At 42.7% G+C, this 20,661-nt stretch overlaps 1 protein-coding gene across 3 annotated transcripts in view; it reads left to right on the plus strand.

The window, feature by feature from the left end:
* Positions 1-20,661, plus strand: part of RTN4 (reticulon 4) — an 80,694-nt gene that overhangs the window by 20,598 nt on the left and 39,435 nt on the right. Inside the window, exons 2-3 of one of the 3 annotated variants that reach the window (XM_054024510.1) lie at positions 4,931-4,987; positions 5,790-8,252. The exons of 1 other annotated variant lie outside the window; for it this stretch is intronic. In XM_054024510.1, coding sequence (XP_053880485.1) covers positions 4,931-4,987; positions 5,790-8,252 — 2,520 coding nt within the window. The remainder of the gene's footprint in view (positions 1-4,930; positions 4,988-5,789; positions 8,253-20,661) is intronic. One more of the 3 variants, XM_054024511.1, reaches the window with a different exon arrangement.

The following is a 20,661-nucleotide window of genomic DNA, read 5'->3' on the forward strand; positions in this document are numbered from 1 at the left end:
TGGTCCTGGAACCCACCAGAGGAGAGGCAATTCTTGATCTAGTCCTAAGTGGAGCACAGGATCTGGCCCAAGAGGCGAATATAACTGGACCTCTTGGTAATAGTGACCATAATATAATTAAATTTAATATCCCTGTGGCAGGAAAAACACAACAGTGGCCCAATACTGTAGCATTTAATTTCAGAAAGGGGAACTACACAAAAATGAGCAGATTACTTAAACAGAAATTAAAAGGTACAGTGCCAAAAGTGAAATCTCTGCAAGCTGCGTGGAAACTTTTTAAAGATACTATAATAGAGGCTCAACTTAAAAGTATACTCCAAATTAAAAAACATAGTAAGAGAACCAAAAAAGAGCCACCCTAGCTAAACAAAGTGAAAGAAGCAGTGAGAGGCAAAAAGGCATCCTTTAAAAAGTGGAAGTTAAATCCTAGTGAGGAAAATAGAAAGGAGCATAAACATGGCAAATGAAGTGTGACAATACAATTAGGAACGCCAAAAAAGAGTGAGGAACAGTTAGCCAAAGACTCAAAAAGTAATAGCAAATTTTTTTTTAAGTAAATGAGAAGCAGGAAGCCTAAACAAACAGTGGGGCCACTGGACGATCGAGGTGCTAAAGGAGCACCCAAGGACGATAATGCCATTGTGGAGAAACTAAATGAATTCTTTGCATCAGTTTTCACGGCAGAGGATCTGAGGGAGATTCCCAAACCTGAGCCACTCTTTTTATGTGACAGATCTGAGGAACTGTCCCAGATTGAGGTATCATTAGAGGAGGTTGTGGAGGGTTGGATCACAGAAACCCTGTTGGGAGCTGCCACCCGATGTGCCAAGACTACTTCTACACCTGCCTTCCCTGCCAGCTTGGGACCCCAGCACCCTGTCTTGCTGAGCCAAACACTCCCGTCTGTTCCAACAAACACCCAGGGTCTGAATTACTTGCCCCAAAGCGGCATGTTTACCTGAAAGCAGCTAACAGAAGTGTTTTTGTCTTTAACACTCAGATGCCCAACTCCCAATGGGGTCTAAACCCAAATAAATCCGTTTTACCCTGTATAAAGCTTATGCAGGGTAAACTCATAAATTGTTCGCCCTCTATAACACTGATAGAGAGATGCACAATTGTTTGCTCCCCCAGGTATTAATACATACTCTGAGTTAATAAGTAAAAGGTGATTTTATTAGATACAGAAAGTAGGATTTAAGTGGTTCCAAGTAGTAACAGACAGAACAAAGTAAGTCACCAAGCAAAATAAAATAAAATGTGCAAATGTATGTCTAATCAAACTGAATACAGATAATCTCACCCTCAGAGATGCTTCAGTAAATTTTTTTCCCTCAGACTGGACACCTTCCAGGCCTGGGCACAATTCTTTCCCCTGATACAGCTCTTGTTCCAGCTCAGGTGGTAGCTAGGGGATTCTTCATGATGGCTCTTCTCCCCCTTTATATATCTTTTGCATAAGGCGAGAATCCTTTGTCCCTCTCTGGGTTCCCATCCCCTCCTTCTCAATGGAAAGACACCAGGTTAAAGATGGATTCCAGTTCAGGTGACATGGTCACATGTCACTGCAAGACTTCATTGCCCACTTGCCAGCACACACACATACAGGAAGACTTACAGGAAAAACACAGCCATCTGCAGACAATGGTCCTGGTTAATGGGAGTCATCAAGATTCCAAACCACCATTAATGGCCCACACTTTGCATAATTACAATAGGCCATCAGAGTTGTATTTCATATTTCTAGTTTCAGATACAAGAGTGGTACATTTATACAAATAGGATGATCACACTCAGTAGATTATAAGCTTTGTAATAATACCTTACAAGAGACCTTTTGCATGAAACATATTCCAGTTACATTATATTCACTCATTAGCATATTTTTATAAAACCATATAGACTGCAATGTCACACCCTCCTTCTGAACTTGCTGCCAGAGACTTGGACACTGACCATGGTGGAGGCAGTATACCTAAAATTAGTTTTTGGGCTCCCCTATGGGGCAGACACTCCTGTGTCCCGCAAAAGGGAATACCCTGATCCAGTTGTAGGCTCACAGGTATCAGCTATGACAGACTTTTCACTGGCTAGCAAAATCCCGCGGCCCCCCCACCCCCTTTCACTCAGGTTGGGTTTGCTTCCAACTAGAGTCCTTGGGGTTTGTTCCCACCGCAGCAGTCACCAGGATCCCAACTTCCAGCTCCAGAATACATGTATATGTGCACTTCTTCCACTCCATTACAGCCAGTTCATGCTTCTGGGTCTTAATTGCTTTGTCTTTTAAGTCCAGGGTTTGCTGGTGGGCAGCCTTTTCTTTTACCAGGGCAGCCTTTTCCCAGGCAAATAGCACATCAATTTCCATTTGTCTTCCCTTGAGATCATCACTTGATGAGCTGGGATACCACAGAGAACCCCCTCCTGCCAGAACAGGCATCCCTCCACTACTGTCTTCCTAAGTTAGACATTCCAGTCAGCTTCAGCACAGACACAGAGGTTGGGCCACACCCGTCTGCAGTTCACTGAAACTGAGATACACTCAGCTCCGGGGCTTCTTAGTTAACAGAAAGAACAGGAGTACTTGTGACACCTTAGAGACTAACAAATTTATTAGAGCATAAGCTTTCGTGGGCTATAGCCCACTTCTTCGGATGCATATAGAATGGAACATATATTGAGAAGATATATATACACACCTACAGAGAACATGAACAGGTGGGAGTTGTCTTACCAACTCTGAGAGGCCAATTAAGTAAGAGGAAAAAAAACTTTTGAAGTGATAATCAAGATAGCCCAGTACAGACAGTTTGATAAGAAGTGTGAGAATACTTACAAGGGGAGATGGATTCAATGTTTGTAATGGCTCAGCCATTCTCAGTCCTTAATTAACAGAGTCCTTAGTTAACAGAGACTTTCCCAGTGCTCAGTGTTGAGCCTTTCTGCGCAATTTGCAGCTTGTATAGTTCTAGCTTCTTTTGATCTTCAATCTTATTTATTTTGCTTCCTTTTCTGTCCCTACTTCCCTTACCCGAAATAAGCAAACAGAAAATAACAAACCAGTAACCACTTTGTCTGTTCTCCACCCACCACACTTAAAATCACTTAAAATCACTACCAGTACCTCAAAGCAATCAGCTGTGCACAGATCCTGCTCGACTACGCCACTGTGACGGGTTCCGTCACAGAGGTTTTGGAACAAATTGATAAATTAAACAGCAATAAGTCACCAGGACCGGATGGTATTCACCCAAGAGTTCTGAAGAAACTGCGTGAAATTGCATGAACTGTGACCATATAGATCATTGTTGCAACCAAGGTCCTATAATTGCACCAAATCTTGTACAAAGGAGGTCCAGTAAGGTATCTATGGAACGGTTATGATTTGCTGGTTATCATTATGCTATCCTTATGTGTGTATCATTTTTGTAGTTGAAGTTACGAATATTGGCTATATACTTGTATCTCAATGTGTTTTGATTCTAAGTAGCCTCAGTGAAGCATTTGGTCAGCTTCTTGAGAAAGGACTAGTCCCAGTAAGTGCCCAATCAAGAAACATTTAACTGACAATGAATGTTGGGAGATGCCAATCCACATCTGAGCTTTCCTCGGAACATTCAAACTAACTTACATGTAAACAATGGTGTTGGCCTGTAAAGAACTGAGTCATGCATGGACATGTGACTGGCCCATGTGACTCCAAACTCCATCTTGTTGCTGAGGTTTTACACTGGAGAACCAAGTGGTTTCCGCCCACAAGAGAGAATATAAAGGGACCTTGAAACCTCTCCATTTTGTCTTCAATCTTGGAACTTGGGTACAAACTGAAGCTCTGAACAAAGGACTGAATGACCCATCCCAGCTATGGATGTACTCCAGAGAATTGATTTGAACCTTCAGTTTATTCCATCACTGCTACAAGCCTGAACCAAGAACTTTGCCATTACTGTATGTAATTGATTCCATTTAACCAATCTTAGCTCTCATCTATATTTGTTTCTTTCTTTTTCTAAATAAACCTTTAGATTCTAATGGATTGGCAACAGTGTGATTTGTGGGTAAGATCTGACTTTTATATTGACCTGGGTCTGGGGCTTGGTCCTTTGGGATCAGGAGAACCTTTTTTCTTTTACTGTGGTATTGGTTTTCATAATCATTCGTCCCCATAACGAGTGGCACTGGTGGTGATATTGGGAAACTGGCGTGTCTAAGGGAATTGCTTGTATGACTTATGGTTAGCTAGTAGGGTGAAACAGAAGTCCTCTCTGTTTGTCTGGTTTGGTGTGCCTTACAGGTGGAGAACCGACCAGCGTGGGGCTGTAACAGCCTTGCTCTAAGCAATTTGTCCTGAATTGATATTCTCAGTTGTGTCCCACCAAAGCCAGCATCATTACAGACGTGAGTTTTTAAAAAGGGCTCCAGAGGTGATCCTGGTAATTACAGGCCTTTAAGTCTGACTTCAGTACCGGGCAAACTGGTTGAAACTATAATAAAGAACAATATTGTCAGACATATAGATGAACATAATTTATTGAAAAAAGCAACAGAGGGTCCTGTGGCACCTTTGAGACTAACAGAAGTACTGGGAGCATAAGCTTTCATGGGTAAGAACCTCACTTCTTCAGATGCAAGTCTCGCATCTGAAGAAGTGAGGTTCTTACCCACAAAAGCTTATGCTCCCAGTACTTCTGTTAGTCTCAAAGGTGCCACAGGACCCTCTGTTGCTTTTTACAGATTCAGACTAACATGGCTACCCCTCTGATAATTTATTGAGGAAGAGTCGAGATGGTTTTAGTAAAGGAATATCATGTGGATGTAAATATTAATTACACATTGTTACTGATTGTGAACTGAATACTTGCTTACTCTTCTTTTCAAACTACCTAGCCTTTATTTATTTCTGCTGAGGTTTTATGTATTTGTTTTTCAGATGAGACCCTTTTTGCTCTTCCTGCTGCATCTGAGCCTCTGATGCACTCCTCTGCAGGCAAGTTCTTTCTGCTAGCCTTTTGTCTTAGAGTACATTCTGCACTTTGACTGTCATCTCATTAACTCCTTCCAACTAGTTTGCATTTACTAAAAGTTAGCATGGGTCCAAGAATAGCATTTATCTTCCAAATTCTAAGCTTGCAGTTTATCTGCTCAAGATTCAAATATGCATTTATTTATATAGATGGCAGATAGTTCCTATCATAAACAAGCTACTGCTCTGTAGATTCTTGGACTCTTGATGCAGGAAATCATGTGATACAATTAACAGGTTAAAATTTTAAAGCATAGTTGCTCTTACTGACTAGCGAAAGCTTTAATCAGTAATAACTTTCTGCAGTATTTTATGTGTAAATGAAATCCATGGTATAGCATTTACTAGGTGGCTGTTCTTCTAATATGCTATTAATTGAATCACTTTTTTGTAAAAGGGAAAATAAGACCGATTTCCCCTCCCACATCCCCGCCAACATACACACCTGGTTAGAGTTGCCTGACATTCTTATTGGTGATACTTGGATTGGATACTATTCTCCTCTGATCTTTTGATCTTAACTAATCTTTGCACTGCATAAAGTTGCTGCTTCTCTAACCTTTTGCATATTTCCCTGCTTGCTAAAAGAGGTGAAATAGAATAACATTATATTCTAACCCACACTTTATTTTAATGGCTAGTAATATTTATGATAGTTTTAGAGGAATATTTTAATAACTAATATTATTTTGAACTTGTCATACAATTTGCATTAACTTTAAGAACACTTGCATTCTCTAACTTTCCTTTCTGTCCATGGTCACAGAAAAAGTTATGGACTTGCAGGAGCAGCCAGGTAGCACTATGTCGTCTGGCCAAGAGGATTTCACTGCAGTCCTGCTTGACACTGCTGCTTCTCTTCCTTCTCTCTCTCCTCTCTCAGCTGATCCCTTTAAAGAGCACGCAACCTTTGATATGCTATCAGATGGATTACCTGCAAGAAGCATTTACAACAAAAATGAAAGTGAGGCTTATAAAGAAACTAAAGAAATTGCAAGGAATCCTTTTCTTATAGAGAAAAATGCCAGAGATGTTCCAGAGATGGAATATTCAGAAATGGAATTCCCATTTGCTAAAGCAGAAGCAGCCATTATATCACAGACTATAGAAGAAAAGCTGCTAGAGAACAGTAAAGAAAGGTTTAACCTAGAAAAAATCTCTGCACATCAGCACCATACATTTCCAAAAGTTTCTGTTGATTTATTTGGAAAGCATGATGAAGAGGCATCTTCCGAGAAAGTGAAATATGATAGCAATGATCATGGTGAAAAAGTGGCTTTAGAAGAAAACACTCCTATAAGGGAAGAATATGTAGACTTCAAACCATTTGAGCCAATATGGGAGATAAAAGATACTTGCCATGGAGTTAGCAGCTTGAAAGTGGTTGTTGGAAATCAGATAGATAGCAAATTAGAAAGCAGTTTAGATGAGAAATATGATGCAGATAAACTTCAGATACTAACAATGCAAAAAGATCTTGAAAACAAAAGTGAAAGCAGTAATGAAGATCTTTCTTTCCCAAGCACCCCAGAAGCTATAAAAGAATCTTCACAAGCTTATATTACTTGTGCTAAATTTGAATCTACTGTAACAATTGAGGACAATATAGCTAAAACTCTTTTTCCATTAGAGGAGAATATGTCAGAAAATAAAACGGATGAGAAAAAAATAGCAGAAATGAATGCCCAGATTGGCACAGAACAGAATGACACCAGCATTGAAGTAGTAGAAAGGCAGAGCCAGGAAGCTGACTATGCTAAAACAGATAGTTTATCAGAGATGTCTGCTGATACTGCAACAAATATGTCTGAAGGTCTTACTCCAGATTTAGTACAAGAAGCATATGAAAGTGAAATGCATGATGCAACATGTACAAAACTTGCTTATGAAACAAAGATAGATTTAGTCCAAACATCTGAGTCATCACAAGAGCCTTTGAAACCTGTGATACAGCTCTGTCTTTCATTTGAAGGAGCTGAAGCTGCCCCATCACCAGTCTTGCCTGATATTGTTATGGAAGCCCCATTAAACACTGGAGTTGCTGGTGCAGATGCCACTGCTGGGCAGCTTGAAGCCTCCCCATCAGAAGCTTTTACTCCTGTCATTGATTATGATGATGTAAAACAAGAGTCTGGGAAATCTCCACCATACCAAGCGGCAGTGAATGTATCATTAACACAGGCACAAGAAGCAAAGGAGGAAGCTGTATTAAAAGAACCTGATCATAAGAGTAGTGCAGTTGCTGAAGAAATAGAGACTCCTTATATATCTATTGCTTGTGACTTAATTAAAGAAACAAAGGTCTCCAGTGAATCTGTTTCCCCAGCCTTTATAGATTATTCAAAGACACTAATAACAGAATGTGTTTCACAGCATGTGCCTGAACATATTGAGTCCTTTGAAAAAATTTCACCCCAGTCTGGAAAAACTGCCTTGTTAAGAAGTCAGCCAACCTCTGAGCTTCCTCAGAAAGAACACGTAGTTGCATCCCTCACTGTGGAAAATAAATCAGTTGAAAATACTGACAAGATTGTAACAGATGATGATGGTAAGGAGGGACTTACAGATTTGCTACATTCTACTGGCAAACCCTATTTGGAGTCTTTCCAAGCTGAAGTGGAATCTTCCATAACTACTACTACTTTGCCCTCTGAGTCAGCTTTTATAGAAATAGCCAAGGAAAAAATTCCTCTTCAGATGGAGGAGTTGAGTACTGTGGCCTATTCAGGTAATATGTCTGTTTTTAAGGAATCAAAAATAGTAGACAAAGTTCATTTACTCACAAAGTCATCTCCAGTCACGCTGACAGAAGACTTTATGACATTAGTCAGTCCTAAAACTGCTCCTAAATTAGTGACAAAAAACACTGACAAAGAAATATTCCACAAAGATGAAAGTAAACAGATTACTAATGTTATCAAAGCTGAGATAAGTCACTTGCCTTGTCCAGAACTATCCCATGATCTGTCTTTAAAGAATGTGCAAGTGGAAGCTGAAGAAAATATTCATGCCTTGGAAAAGTCCTCAGAGGTTTTGGTCAGAGAAGTGCCTGAAGTATCCAAGGTGGTGTTACTGCCTACTGATGTTTCACCTTTGTCCACTGAGAAAGAGGTAGTCAGTATAGGAAAGCCTGAAGCTATTGAGAAAGAAGCGGAAAGAGAAGTTGCTTCTGTTAAAGACAAGGAAAAATCTACTGCTATATTTACAGCAAAGATGAGTAAATCCTCAGGTAATCTGCATACACTGTCTTGCACTTCACTAATCAACATATTTCTTTAGCTAAACTTAAGCATTAATGACGTCTTTTTTTTTTTTTTTTAATGGATCATTATTTGTACATTTTATTGTCTAACGTATTTCTGGTGCCCTCAGCTTAAAATGTGAGTACATTTTCCCCATCCTGACTGCACCAGTATTTTTTTGTGTTGAGTCTTGCCTACCAGCCACTCCGGGTGGATTTCCCTTCCCCAGTCTTCTCTCCTCTCCTCTCCTCTTTTTACTGGTCTGTCGGTACAGAGCTTTACCCTGAGCAAAGAGAACAGCTTACTGCTTACTTCAAAATTCTTTGGTGCTCCTTAATAAACTAGGCATCAAAAGCCCTGGAAACCAGTTTTTATTGCTCGAAGCCGTGCATGTTATCTCTCCATGTTGCTAGCCCCAAGTTTTGAGACCAAATTATCCGTCAAAGGCAGGTTGCCATAGTAACTGGGGTGGTGAGTCTCTTAATTTACGTTGTATGAGTTTATCTCAAATGCTTTGTTTCTTCACCTACAGAGTTTAATCATAAATCAGATCTTAAAACTGTCTGGGTAGTTTTTCTGCAGCTGCATGTACAACTTGTAGCCATCAAAGGCGTACTGATACAGCCTAAGCAATAACTTATGTCTTGTTTTTCATTGTTGTAATCATTGGGCCTACATGTACATCAGGGATCTTAATATTCACATTATTGAAAATGCTGAGCAGTAAGAAGTCAAATATTCTGTGAACATTAAAATCACTTTGGACACCTACAGTTATATTAGAGATGCCCATTTCTTATTTTTAAAATGAGATCTTAGTGAGCTGTACTCTAGCACAGTATTTCCCTACATTCACATTGATTTAAAGTAGCAGAAAGGTAGAGGGTAGGATTCTCAGCATTTCATGTCTCATAATTGCTGCTCCAAACTATATGCCTCATTCAAATCCAGCTTAATTGTGGGATAAAATAAAACTGCTTGCCTTTTTGGTGCAGAACACTGTGCTGCTGCTTGAAAAATTCTTGTGAATTATACATAAGCCTGTGGTTTACTGGAAATCTGCTTCTGGCACAAGTAGTGGTCAGTCTTTATACACTTCAGTTTAGTATAAATGTGGATACATTGGAATCAGCAATCATTTCAGTGTATGTATCCCTATTAATCTGAATTCTGTGAACTCTTGTTTTACTACATGCATGATGTGCAGTTTAATTTTTATGCTTTGTGTTGGTATTCTGTGTTACCTGCATGCAGCAGACTTCAAATTCCATAAGGGTTCTGTTTTGTGTAAGTATGTGTATACCTACTGGTACGATTACCTTATTTATCCAATCCCTACTTCAAGAGCTTACAACTTAAAATTACACAACATAAAATTAAATGCAGACTTTTTCCTTCCTAAAAGTTGCCGCTGTTTCTTTAAAATAAACAAAAAGACTTTTTCTTTTCCTTCCGGGATCCTATTGCCACTTAGTATAGTGGTATTTATATTACAAAGTATTCCTTTGCTGTTGTATGAAGACTTCACATCCAACACCAGTTGACCTCCCTGGCATTTTTCTTGAAACTAGTTTCTCATCATTTGAACTCAGGGAAGCTATCCTCTGTTTTAAAAAAAGTTGTTATTTGGAACAAGAACTTTTTAAAACACCTTGTTAATAGACTCAGACTTTAACGCCAGAAGGGACCATCATGACCATCTAGTCTGACCTGTGGCCTGCAATGTGCAGGAGAACCTCACCCACACTCTCCTGTAATAGACCCATAGCTAAGGCTACATTTTAGTCACAGGTATTTGTAGTAAAAGACATGGACAGATCACGGGCAGTAAACAAAAATTCACGGCCCGTGACCTGTTCATGACTTTTACTATGTACCCCTGACTGACTTGAGGGGAGGGGCGGCTGTGGGTGCTGAGGTGGGAGGGGCACTGTGCGTGCTCAGGGGACGCAGTGCAGGGGGGGAGCTGTGGGTGCTGGGGGTGGGCTGGAGCAGGCTCCCTATCTGGCTCCTGGGAAGAGGTGACCCTAGCTCCATATGCTGCCTCTGCTCCGGTCCAAGCCCCAGTTCTGCAGCTCCCATTGGCTGGGAACTGTGGCCAATGGGAGCTGCCAGGGGCGGTGCCTGCATGCAGGCAGAGGCAGCACATGGAGGTAGATGCTGAGGGAGGGAAATTGCTGTCGCCCTTTCAGGGCTCCCCCAAGGTAAGCACCGCACCCCAACCCTGAGCCCCCCCCCCCCACCCAAATTGCTGCTGGGGAGTGGGGTTGGGGCCTGAGACTGCTCCAGCAGGGGCCGGTGAGCCTGGCCTGGAGCTGCCCGGGTGCACTGGCTGCTGCAGAAGTTGCGGAAGTCATGGAATCCGTGACAAACACGGAGCCTTACCCATAACCTCTGGATAGATTACTGAAGTCCTCAAATCATAATTTAAAGACTGAAGTCACAGAGAATCCACCATTTACACTAGTTTAAACCTGCAAGTGACCAAGGCCCCATGCTGCAGAGAAAGGCAAAAAACCCCTTAGGGTCTCCACCAATCTGACTCGGGGGGAAATTCCTTCATAACTCCAAATATGGCAGTCAGACCCTGAGCATGTGGGCAAGACCCACCAGCCAGACACCTGGGAAAGAATTCTCTGTAGTAACTCGGAGCCCTTCCATCTAGTGTTCCATCACTGGCCACTAGAGATATTTGCTGCTAGCTGTTGCAGATTGGCTACGTGCTATTGTGGGCAGTCTCATCATACTCCATCAACTTATCAAGCTCAGTCTTGAAGCCAGTTATTTTATTTAATTTTTTTTGTCCCCACTATTCCCTTTGGAAGGCTGTTCCAGGACTTCTCTCCCCTGGTGGTGACAAACCTTCATCTAATTTCGAGCCTAAACTTGTTGATAGCTGGTTTATAGCCATTTGTTCTTGTGTGCACATTGGCACTTAATTTAAATAACTCCTCTTCTTCCCTCTGTTATATTTATAGAGAGCAATCATATCTCCCCTCAGCCTTCTTTTGGTTAGGCTAAACAAGCCAAGCTCTTTGAGTCTCGTCTCATAAGGTAGGTTTTCTATTCCTTGGATCATCCTAGTAGCCCTTCTCTGCATCTGTTCAATTTTCATTCATCTTAAACATGGGAGACCAGAATTGCACACAGTGTTCCAGATGAGGTCCCACCAGTGCCTTGCCTGATGCATCCTAGGATTGTAGTAGCCTTTTTCACGGTCACATCACATTGCTGGCTCATAGTCGTCCTGTGATCAATCAATATACCCAGGTCTTTCTCCTCCACTGTCGCAACTGATATATCCCCAGCTTATAACAAAAATTCTTGTTTTTTGTCCCTGTCACAGGGTCCGCACAAGTCTCCGCCCTCTCGAGCCTGTGCCCTGCATTGGCTGGTTCAATAGAGTCCCCACGCCTTCTTGGTGCTTCACCCATGTGTCTTTATTTACAGTGCAACTGTGTAGTCCCTCTTAATCCCCCAACAGCTATCCCCATTCAGACCCTTCTCAGGGTCTAACCACCATGAGGCTCCCTGCCTTTGGTGAGGAGACAGAGATGTAAGCCTCCTATCCTCTCCCAGGCTAGCCTCCTGACTGAGCTTTCTCCAGGGCTTTTATAGCCCTCCCCTTCCTCAGCCCAGCTGTCTCTACTTAACTCAAGTCATTGCTGTGAGCTGGCCCTCATTAGGGCCTGCAGCTGGGCTCTCTGCTGGCTGCCCAGACCCCTGCATCTGGCTTCCCTACCAGAAAGCAGGGCTTAGCCAGCATTTTAGCAGGGCATTCCAGGGGTTTACCCCTGCCCTGCCACAGTCCCTATATGCATGACTTTGTACTATTAAATTTCATCCCATTTCTATTACTCTAGTTTTCAAGGTTGGTCAGATCTTCTTGTATGATATTCTTGTCCTTCTCTGTATTGGCAATATCTCCCAACTTTGTGTCATCCGTAAATTTTATTAGCACACTCCTACTTTTTGTGCCATTGTCATTAATAAAAATGAACATGCTACATTATTTTAGAGGAGGAAAAACCTCTTTTCTCCAAGATCAGGTACTGAGGTAAAAAGGCTGTAGCAGCAATTTGTATTTGTTCCCACTAGTCTTAAAGCTAATGTGATATTTTCTTGAGACCTGTTTATAGGGAAGATACTTAGATTGTTGGAAACTGGATGCAATTTGTTGACAAAATTACTCTTTACTGTTTCATAGTTTCATGGTTTCCATGCTGTTCCATCCTCCTATCACTGTCCTGAGGAAGACATATCTCTCCTAGTCTTTGTCTTGAATGGAGTTACTCCAGGCGATGCCACGGACCCCCTGATAGCCATCAGGATGAATGGCAGTCTTTGGTCCCAATCCTTCCCTTGCTGGTTTACTACTTTTCTGAGAGCTGTTTTTAGAGTACAGTTAGTTCGCTCTACTTGGCCTGAACTTTGGGGGTGTCCAGCTGTATGTAGCATTTGTTTAATTCCAAACACTTGGCAGATTCCTTTTGTGATTTCCCCAATAAAGTGGGGCCCTTGGTCTGAATCAGTTTCCCTTGGGATATCCCATCTGGTTATTACTTGTTCAGTGAGCACCCGAGGTGTAGTTTAAGCTGTGTTATTTTGAGTAGGGATAGCCTAAATCCATTTAGTAAAGCGATCAACAATCACCAGACAATACTGATTACCCCTTGTTGTCCTTGGTAGCGGCCCAATAAAATCAATTTGCATTCGGGCCCATGGTCCCTCTATTCTCTGAGACATCAGAGACATCAGAGAATAGGTCCTTTGATTATTTTGGGATCAGCATTATTAGCTATGGTAGACAGTTATTTACAAACTGCTCCACATTGCTGCTCATGTGTGGCCAGCAGTCGGCAGCCTGAAATCAGGTTAAGGTTTTCTCTACTCCTAGGTGTCCCCCATCGTGAACTAGGGAAATCCTTTTTGTTCTTAGTGCTGCAGGAACTACCCAGATTGCTTCTGGTTCCCCTTCTTTAGCTGCTAGAATTAATTTTGATTCATTCTGCCACACCTTCCACTCCCGGTGCTTTCCCTTTTTCACTAATTCTGTCAGGCTGGGATACTGGCTTTGGAGGGTTATTAAATCTGTTTGAACTGAGTCTTTTTCTGGCTGCAGCTATAGGAGCTATACCTTCCCCCATTTCTTGGCTGCCACAATTTTCCTTCTTTGCCCCCCCTCCTTGCTTCCTCAAATGCCCAATTTTTCCATTTTGACTCCTCATTCCCCTTCTTGTGTGCTCTGACTTTTCCCAAGTGTACCACAGTGTTCCGGGCCTTCGTCAGTGCCCACACGTATGTCATTTTGTTGGCATGGGCTATGGGTTTCCAGTCTGCAGATCTCATCCCTCTCTTTTTCCATTCCGGAACCCAATCCACTAAGGACCCAAGGACCCAGTCTGAGCCTGTGAAAATGGCTACCGCCTGAGTGGTGGGGGTATTTTCGAGGGCTACTACTATAGCCACAATTTCGGCTGCTTGGACAGAATATAGTGTACACTGTGCCCTCAGCACCTCGCTCGTAGGCACTTTTAAAGCAGCGAAGCCCACATGCAGATGGCCGTTTTTGTAAAAACAAGAGCCATCCACAAACCAAACAATATCTGCTATTTTCAGCATCTCACTCAGCACGGCCCCTCCCTCGAAGAGCGACGGCTCCCAAGGCAGTGGCTCAGGTAACGGACATTCGTGCTCTTCCCCCTCTATCAGAAGGCCGTAAGGTATTGGGGACAGTACTGAGTTTTTTTCCATATCTACATTTTTGTTTAACAAAGCAAGGGTCCATTTTGCCAATTGAGAGCTAGATACGTGGCCATTGTTGATTTTGCCAGTGAGTACATGCTTCACTGGGGAGTGGGTTATTTTTAGTAACACAGGGGACAAACCCACCAGGTAGTCCCAATGCTGTAGTGCCCAAACGAGTGCCAAGACCTCCTTTTCACATGGGGTGAATCCCTTCTCTATCTCACTCAAGGTCTTAGAGGCATAAGTTACAGGTTGGAAACCTGTTCCATGGTTCTAGCTTAGCACAGCTCCCATTCCCTTGTCTGTAGTTGCCAGTTGTAATACAAAAGGTTCTCCTACCTGGAGACATGATAGGGCTGGGTCTTGGGCCAAGGCTTGTTTTAACTGGGCCAGAGCTTCCAGCTGCTCTTGGCCCCAGTTCCATTCTGACCCTTTCTTTAACAATTCATGCAGTAGTGCTGCTTTTTCTGAAAACCCTTCTATAAGATCTCGGGAAAAGTTAACCATGCCCATGAAGGATCTCAGAGCGGTTATGTCTGTGGGGGCTGGGTCATTGAGAAATAATTCAACCCTCTGTTGGTCAGGGGAGCGCCCTTCTTGTCCCAGGGTTACCCCAAGATAGTGTACCTACTGGGAGCACAGTTGGGCCTTCTTTGGGCTTACTTTAAACCCTGTTTCCTGAATCTTTTGCAGCAGTCTGTCCAACACCTTTAAATTTTCCTCCTGGTCCTGTGTGCAGACCAGGATATCATCCACATAAGAAATCACACTATCCCTTTCAGGCATTCTCTCCCACACTTTTGCTACATGGGCATGGCAGATAACAGGTGCGTTATTCCAGCCATGGGGACCTGGGCAAAACACAATAGTTTTTCCTGAAAAGTGAAAGCAAATTTTCTAGTAGCTGTCCTGGTGTAAGGGGATAGCAAAGAAAGCATTAGCCAAATCTAAAACTGAAAACCACTGGGCCCCTCCTACAATGGAAGCCATTACCTCCTGATATTTAACCACTATGGGGGCCATAGGTGGAGTCACCCAGCTGAGAGGGCAAAAATCCACAACAAGTCTCCAAGTTTTGCTATCACTCTTAAGGATGGGCCATAGGGCAGCATTGTTAGTGCTGAGCTGTTCCACTAAAACTCAAAAGCCCATCAATTGTTTCCTTTAGACTAGCTTCCGCCTCCTTTGGATATTGATACTGCTTCTGGCTTGGAGGATCAGGGCCCGTGACTAGGAATTCTGCATCAATTTTACCACATTCTATTTTATTTTTGTCCCACACATCCCGATATTTCTCTGCAATTGCTAAAACTTCTGGGGGTCAAGCAGCCCATTCCAATTCCTCAGATGCCTTAAGGGCTGCTATTCAATAGCTGACTGAAATCTCCACTGGCTCACTTGGGGTGCAAGGAGGCATTTCCCACAAATCCCTGTTAGCACAATCAACCAGCACTTTCAATTCCCTCAGAGCATCTATTTCTAGAATACCTTCTCCCCCCAAATCCATCAAGCCAAATTGCCTTTCACTCTTCTTCGTTCCCACACTATATGGGATTTTTTTTTACAGAAGGGGACGATGCTTTGTATCTCATTAAATCCCTGTAAGGTTTTGACTCCAGTCGGCGGTCCAAACACTTGCTTATTTTGGGTACTAATTAGGGAGTAGGTGGCACCTGAGTCTACGGGTAAATTTTGTCCGAACGCCCCTCCTGCAAACTTCACATAAACCATGAACCTCCCCCACTTCACCAGTGTTTAATTGTGCTACAATTGGGGGATCCTGGGGCGCCTGTCCTCCCTATAGGACAGCAGTCGGTGGTGCACTGGCGCTTTTTCCTCGATGCTTGGCCAGTTCATGTTCTGCCAATTTCACTAGGAGTTCAGCAGTAGGCAGCCAGTGTACCGTTTTCTTCTGCTCATGTTTTAAAAGCTGCTTCCAAATTTCCCCACGCCATGGGTTCTGCCTCGTCCCTTATGGGGTCTGTCTCCTCTTTCCTTTTTCTGTGTGCTACTTGGAGGGGCTATAGCAGCCACCTTATCAGTTTTTCTTTTAGGAGAGTGGATATCCTTTTGGATCTCAGAGGCCTGTTTTGCTCTATTCTCAATATCTCTTGTTAGAACTGCTGCCAGATCCATACCCACTAAGGCCATACAAATTAAAGGGAGAAATCCTTGAATTGAAGCTTGTTTGAAAGGGAGGGCTGCAAAGTCTGGGTTAATGACATTTGTCAGCCCAGAATGTCTTCGTGCCAGTTTTTTTCTGCCTATATAATTTTCCACTCTCTCCCCGGACAGTTTCTTCTCTTGGTGTAGGGCTTTCTCCCAGGACGAGGGTGTGTATTACTTCTCTGTGTGCATTTATGTGCTTCTCTATATCATCTGGTCCGGGGGGTGGCGCATCTAGATATCATAAGGGGGCCCTACAAAATCCTTGGGGGACATACAATCCCTGCATATAGCTGACACATCAGCCGGAGTGAATACAGCCATGCCAACTTCTGTTAGTCTCAAAGGTGCCACAGGACCCTCTGTTGCTTTTTACAGCCATGCCAGATACTCTTATCATCCACCCCAAGGCTGTGTTCCTATTCAGCGGGCCAACTGATTTCTCTACTGCCCTAACCTGGTCGGGGTAAAGGGTCTAGTCTCCAGCTGCTCCTCTGTTCCTCCCTGACGTCCCCTTTTTGTGACAGAGGTATTGTCTATGGGGGCCATTGGAGGAGGTCTTTGCAGCTTTTCCAGTGATTCCTGTAGGGGACTTTGTGGAGACTGCCCGATGGGATCTAGGGTGAACTCACCAGGGTCCTTCAGCTCATAATTGCAATAAGGGGGTATGCATTGGGATCCTCCTCTGATTCTATGTCTTCCTCCCAACTACAATTCCCGCTGATCCCTGCCATGATCCCCCTTTGCTCTCCCAAATGAGCCTTAAGGGCACAAATCAATCTCAGGCATTCCCCGTGGTCTGCCTGGCTTCTGCTTTGTGAATCCTGATAAAATACAGGCAGAGTCTGATCAGAAACACTCAAATTAAAGAGTCCCATTCAATTACATCATGTAATGGCAGACAGCTAAAAGGAGACAATTTTTTAAAGTGCTTATATACCAATGCTAGAAGTCTTAACAATATTGTCAGACATATAGATGAACATAATTTGTGAAGGAAGAGTCAAGATGATTTTAGTAAAGGGAAATCATGCTTCACCAATCTACTAGAATTCTTTGAGGGGGTCAACAAGCATGTGGACCAAGGGGATACAGTGGATATAGTGTACTTAGATTTTTCAGATAGCCCTTGACAAGGTCCCTCACCAAAGGCTCTTACGCAAAGTAAGTTGCAACAGGATAAGAGGGAAGGTGCTCTCATGGATTGGTAACTGGTTAAAAGATAGGAAACACAGAGTAAGAATAAATGGTCAGTTTTCAGAAGAGAGAGAGAGGTAAATAGTGGTGTCCCCAAGGTGTCTGTTCTGGGACCAGTCCTGTTCAACATATTCATAAATGATCTGGAAACGGATAAACAATGAGGTGGCAAAATTTGCAGATGATACAAAATTACTAAACTTAGGTAAGACCGAGGCAGCCTGCAAAGAGCTATAAAAGGATCTCCCAAAACTGGGTGACTGGGCAACAAAATGGCAGATGACATTTCATGTTAATAAATGTAAAGTAATGCACATTGGAAAGCATAATCCTAACTGTACATATAAAATGATGGGGTCTAAATTAGATGTTACCACTCAAGAAAGAGATCTTGGAATCATTGTGGATAGTTCTCTGAAAACATCCACTCAATGTGCAGCGGCAATCAAAAAAGCAAACAGAATGCTGGGAATAATTAAGAATAGATAATAAGACAGAAAATACCATGTTGCCTCTATATAAATCCATGGTACTTCCACATCTTGAATACTGTGTGCAGATGTGGTTGCCCCATCTCAAAAAAGATATATTGAATTGGAAAAGTTTCAGAAAAGGGCAACAAAAAGGATTAGGGACATGGAATAGCTTCCATATGAGGAGAGATTAAGAAGACTGGGATTTTCAGCTTGGAAAAGAGATGGCTAAGGGGAGATATGATTGAGGTCTAAAATCATGACTGGTGTAGAGAAAGTAGATAAGGAAGTGTTGTTTACTACGTCTTGTAACACAAGAACTATGGGTCACCAAATGAAATTAATAGGCAGCAGGTTTAAAACAAATAAAAGGAAGTATTTCTTCACACAACACATGGTCAACCTGTGGAACTCCTTGCCAGAGCATGTTGTGAAGTCCAAGTCCATAATCGGGTTCAAAAAAGAACTAGATACATTCACGGAGGATAGGTCCATCAATGGCTGTTAGTCAGGATGGGCAGGAATGGTGTTTGCCAGAAGCTGGGAATAAGCAACAAGGGATGGATCACTTGATGATTACCTGTTCATTCCCTCTGGGGCACCTGGCACTGGCCACTGTCAGAAGACAGGATATTGGGCTTGATAGACCTTTGGTTTGACTCAATAGGGCCATTATGTTCTCATGTTCACTTTTCTCTGAAGGCTTTTGTTGCTGCCTTGCTTGTGCTCTCCTATTTTCAGTTGCCATGGAACCTTTTCTCTTCTCGGATTGATTATTATTTTGTCTATTTTCTTTGTTACTTAGAGCTTTTATACTAAATGTATACATAGCATGTATGTGACTACTGATGGTTGTAATCAGAACATGATTACTTTGTTTTCAGACAGTTGCTAACAGGTAACAGTAAAATTTAGCAGTAAAAATGGGGATTTAAAGCAATATATACGTGCCACATTGTCATTTCTGTAAAAACAAAAGGCCTATTTATGTCCCTAGTCTGTTTGCCAGAAGCTGGGAATGAACGACATGGGATGGATCACTTGATGATTACCTGTTCTGTTCATTCCCTCTGGGGCACCTGGCATTGGCCACTGTCGGAAAGCAAGATACTGGGCTGGATGGGCCCTTGGTCTGACCTAGTAGAGCCATTCTTATGTTCTTTAAAAGGGCTCTGACTGCAACTTTGCTCTCTGTGGTCTGCTGTGTCAACTCAGAAACTTCCTCCTGCAGCTTGCCACTGACCCTCTCACTGTCCCACACCTGCTTCTGCAGTCCTACAATCTGTGCTGCTTGTGTCAGAGACGTAGCTCTGAGAACATCAGATTCTGCCTTCAAATTAATCACTTCACTTTCCTTTTCAGCTCTGATTCTTTCCAATTTCTGTACCTGGTCTTTTAGCCGATCTATCTCCTGATCCAGTGTTGTTGCAACCATCCACAACCCCTGCAAAACAGCCTTTTTCTTTGCCCTAACATTCAGACCTCCCCATCTTCCTGTACTAACCCAGATATCCCATTGCTTGTGGAGCTGCAGGAAGGCTCGGGGGCCAGTGGGGGCACCGTGCTTCCAGAGTCCATTACCCCTATACTTTTGTACAAAATCTGTCAGTCTGTTTCCCAACATCATTTTCAACTGTTCTTTCTTTCCAGTTGTTTCCCTGTCTCTGGACATAACTTCCTCCACTGGAGCAGGCAATCAGCCTGAGTTCTGAGTCCCAGTAACGGAATGTATTGGTAAATTAACTCATGAACTGCGACACAGAAACTTGTAGGGAGCGACCCCACCCCGCTGTCTTTTACTTCCTATTGCAATGGACAAACTACAAACTATTTGTACCATCTGTCTCCTTCCTCTCTACTATCCTCGCTGGGGCCTTCAAATTCTGTTACCTGGGGTTCTTTCAACCCAAAGCTCTTGGTAACTTACTCTTTGCGAGTGATGTCAGGAAATAAATTAGGGGAGACACGGCCATCCGACCGATAGATGGCTGGCACAAACAGGACAATACAAGAGTGCTTACACTTAAAGCTAAACTTTACTTAGTCTCAAGCACTTACATCTGCAACAGGTTAGTAAAACACCCCCAGCCCTCAATAATTACCAAAGCTGAGTGTGGCTCTCAAGTGGCACAGCAGCAGAGGGAGAATTCCTGAAACAGCAGCAGAGGGAGAAACCCTCCCGAAGAGTCCAGCTAACTCATACTTTCCTCCCTAATTTAAACATTAGTAATACAATGACATGTCACTTAAAGAAAACTTGTTAAGCAAGCAGTTTTAGAGGTCAAGCAAGAGGTTTCCTTCTGGTCATCGATTAACCAGGTGTGTTTTTTTCAGAGTTTGCATGCCTTGAGGCCCTGTCATTCCTGAGGGCACATGGACAAACTTCCTGTTCTTCTAAAATTCATGTATCAGCAATTTCAATAGAATTCTTATCAGGAAGGACACGGAGTCAAGCTGACCTTTCTATGGCACCTGAAACCCCCTCCTCTCCTGCCTTGGTTATGCTAAAGCTGCTGCATGGCCATTTTATGGCCTGCTGACTTGGCTGCTTTTAGCAATAAGCAATAGTGGTTTCAGGCACTTTATTGGTTTGCCAAAATCTCCCCGTACAGTTCGGACTTTCAGAAACTCAAGTATGTAACAATTACATTGAGAGGAATATCTGTAGATGAGGAGTTTGGTGCCACCTAGTGTTTGTAAATGAAAAGGGTAATTTAGTGGATATTTTTCACTCAGCACAGTACTATACAAAGGCGTGACAAACTCCTAAGCAGAGCAGTTCAATGGGATATTGTCAAATAGCTTTGGTTTT

This window comes from Malaclemys terrapin, chromosome 3 (genome assembly GCF_027887155.1).
Source record: "Malaclemys terrapin pileata isolate rMalTer1 chromosome 3, rMalTer1.hap1, whole genome shotgun sequence".
In the NCBI taxonomy this organism is placed as follows: Eukaryota; Metazoa; Chordata; order Testudines; family Emydidae; genus Malaclemys; species Malaclemys terrapin.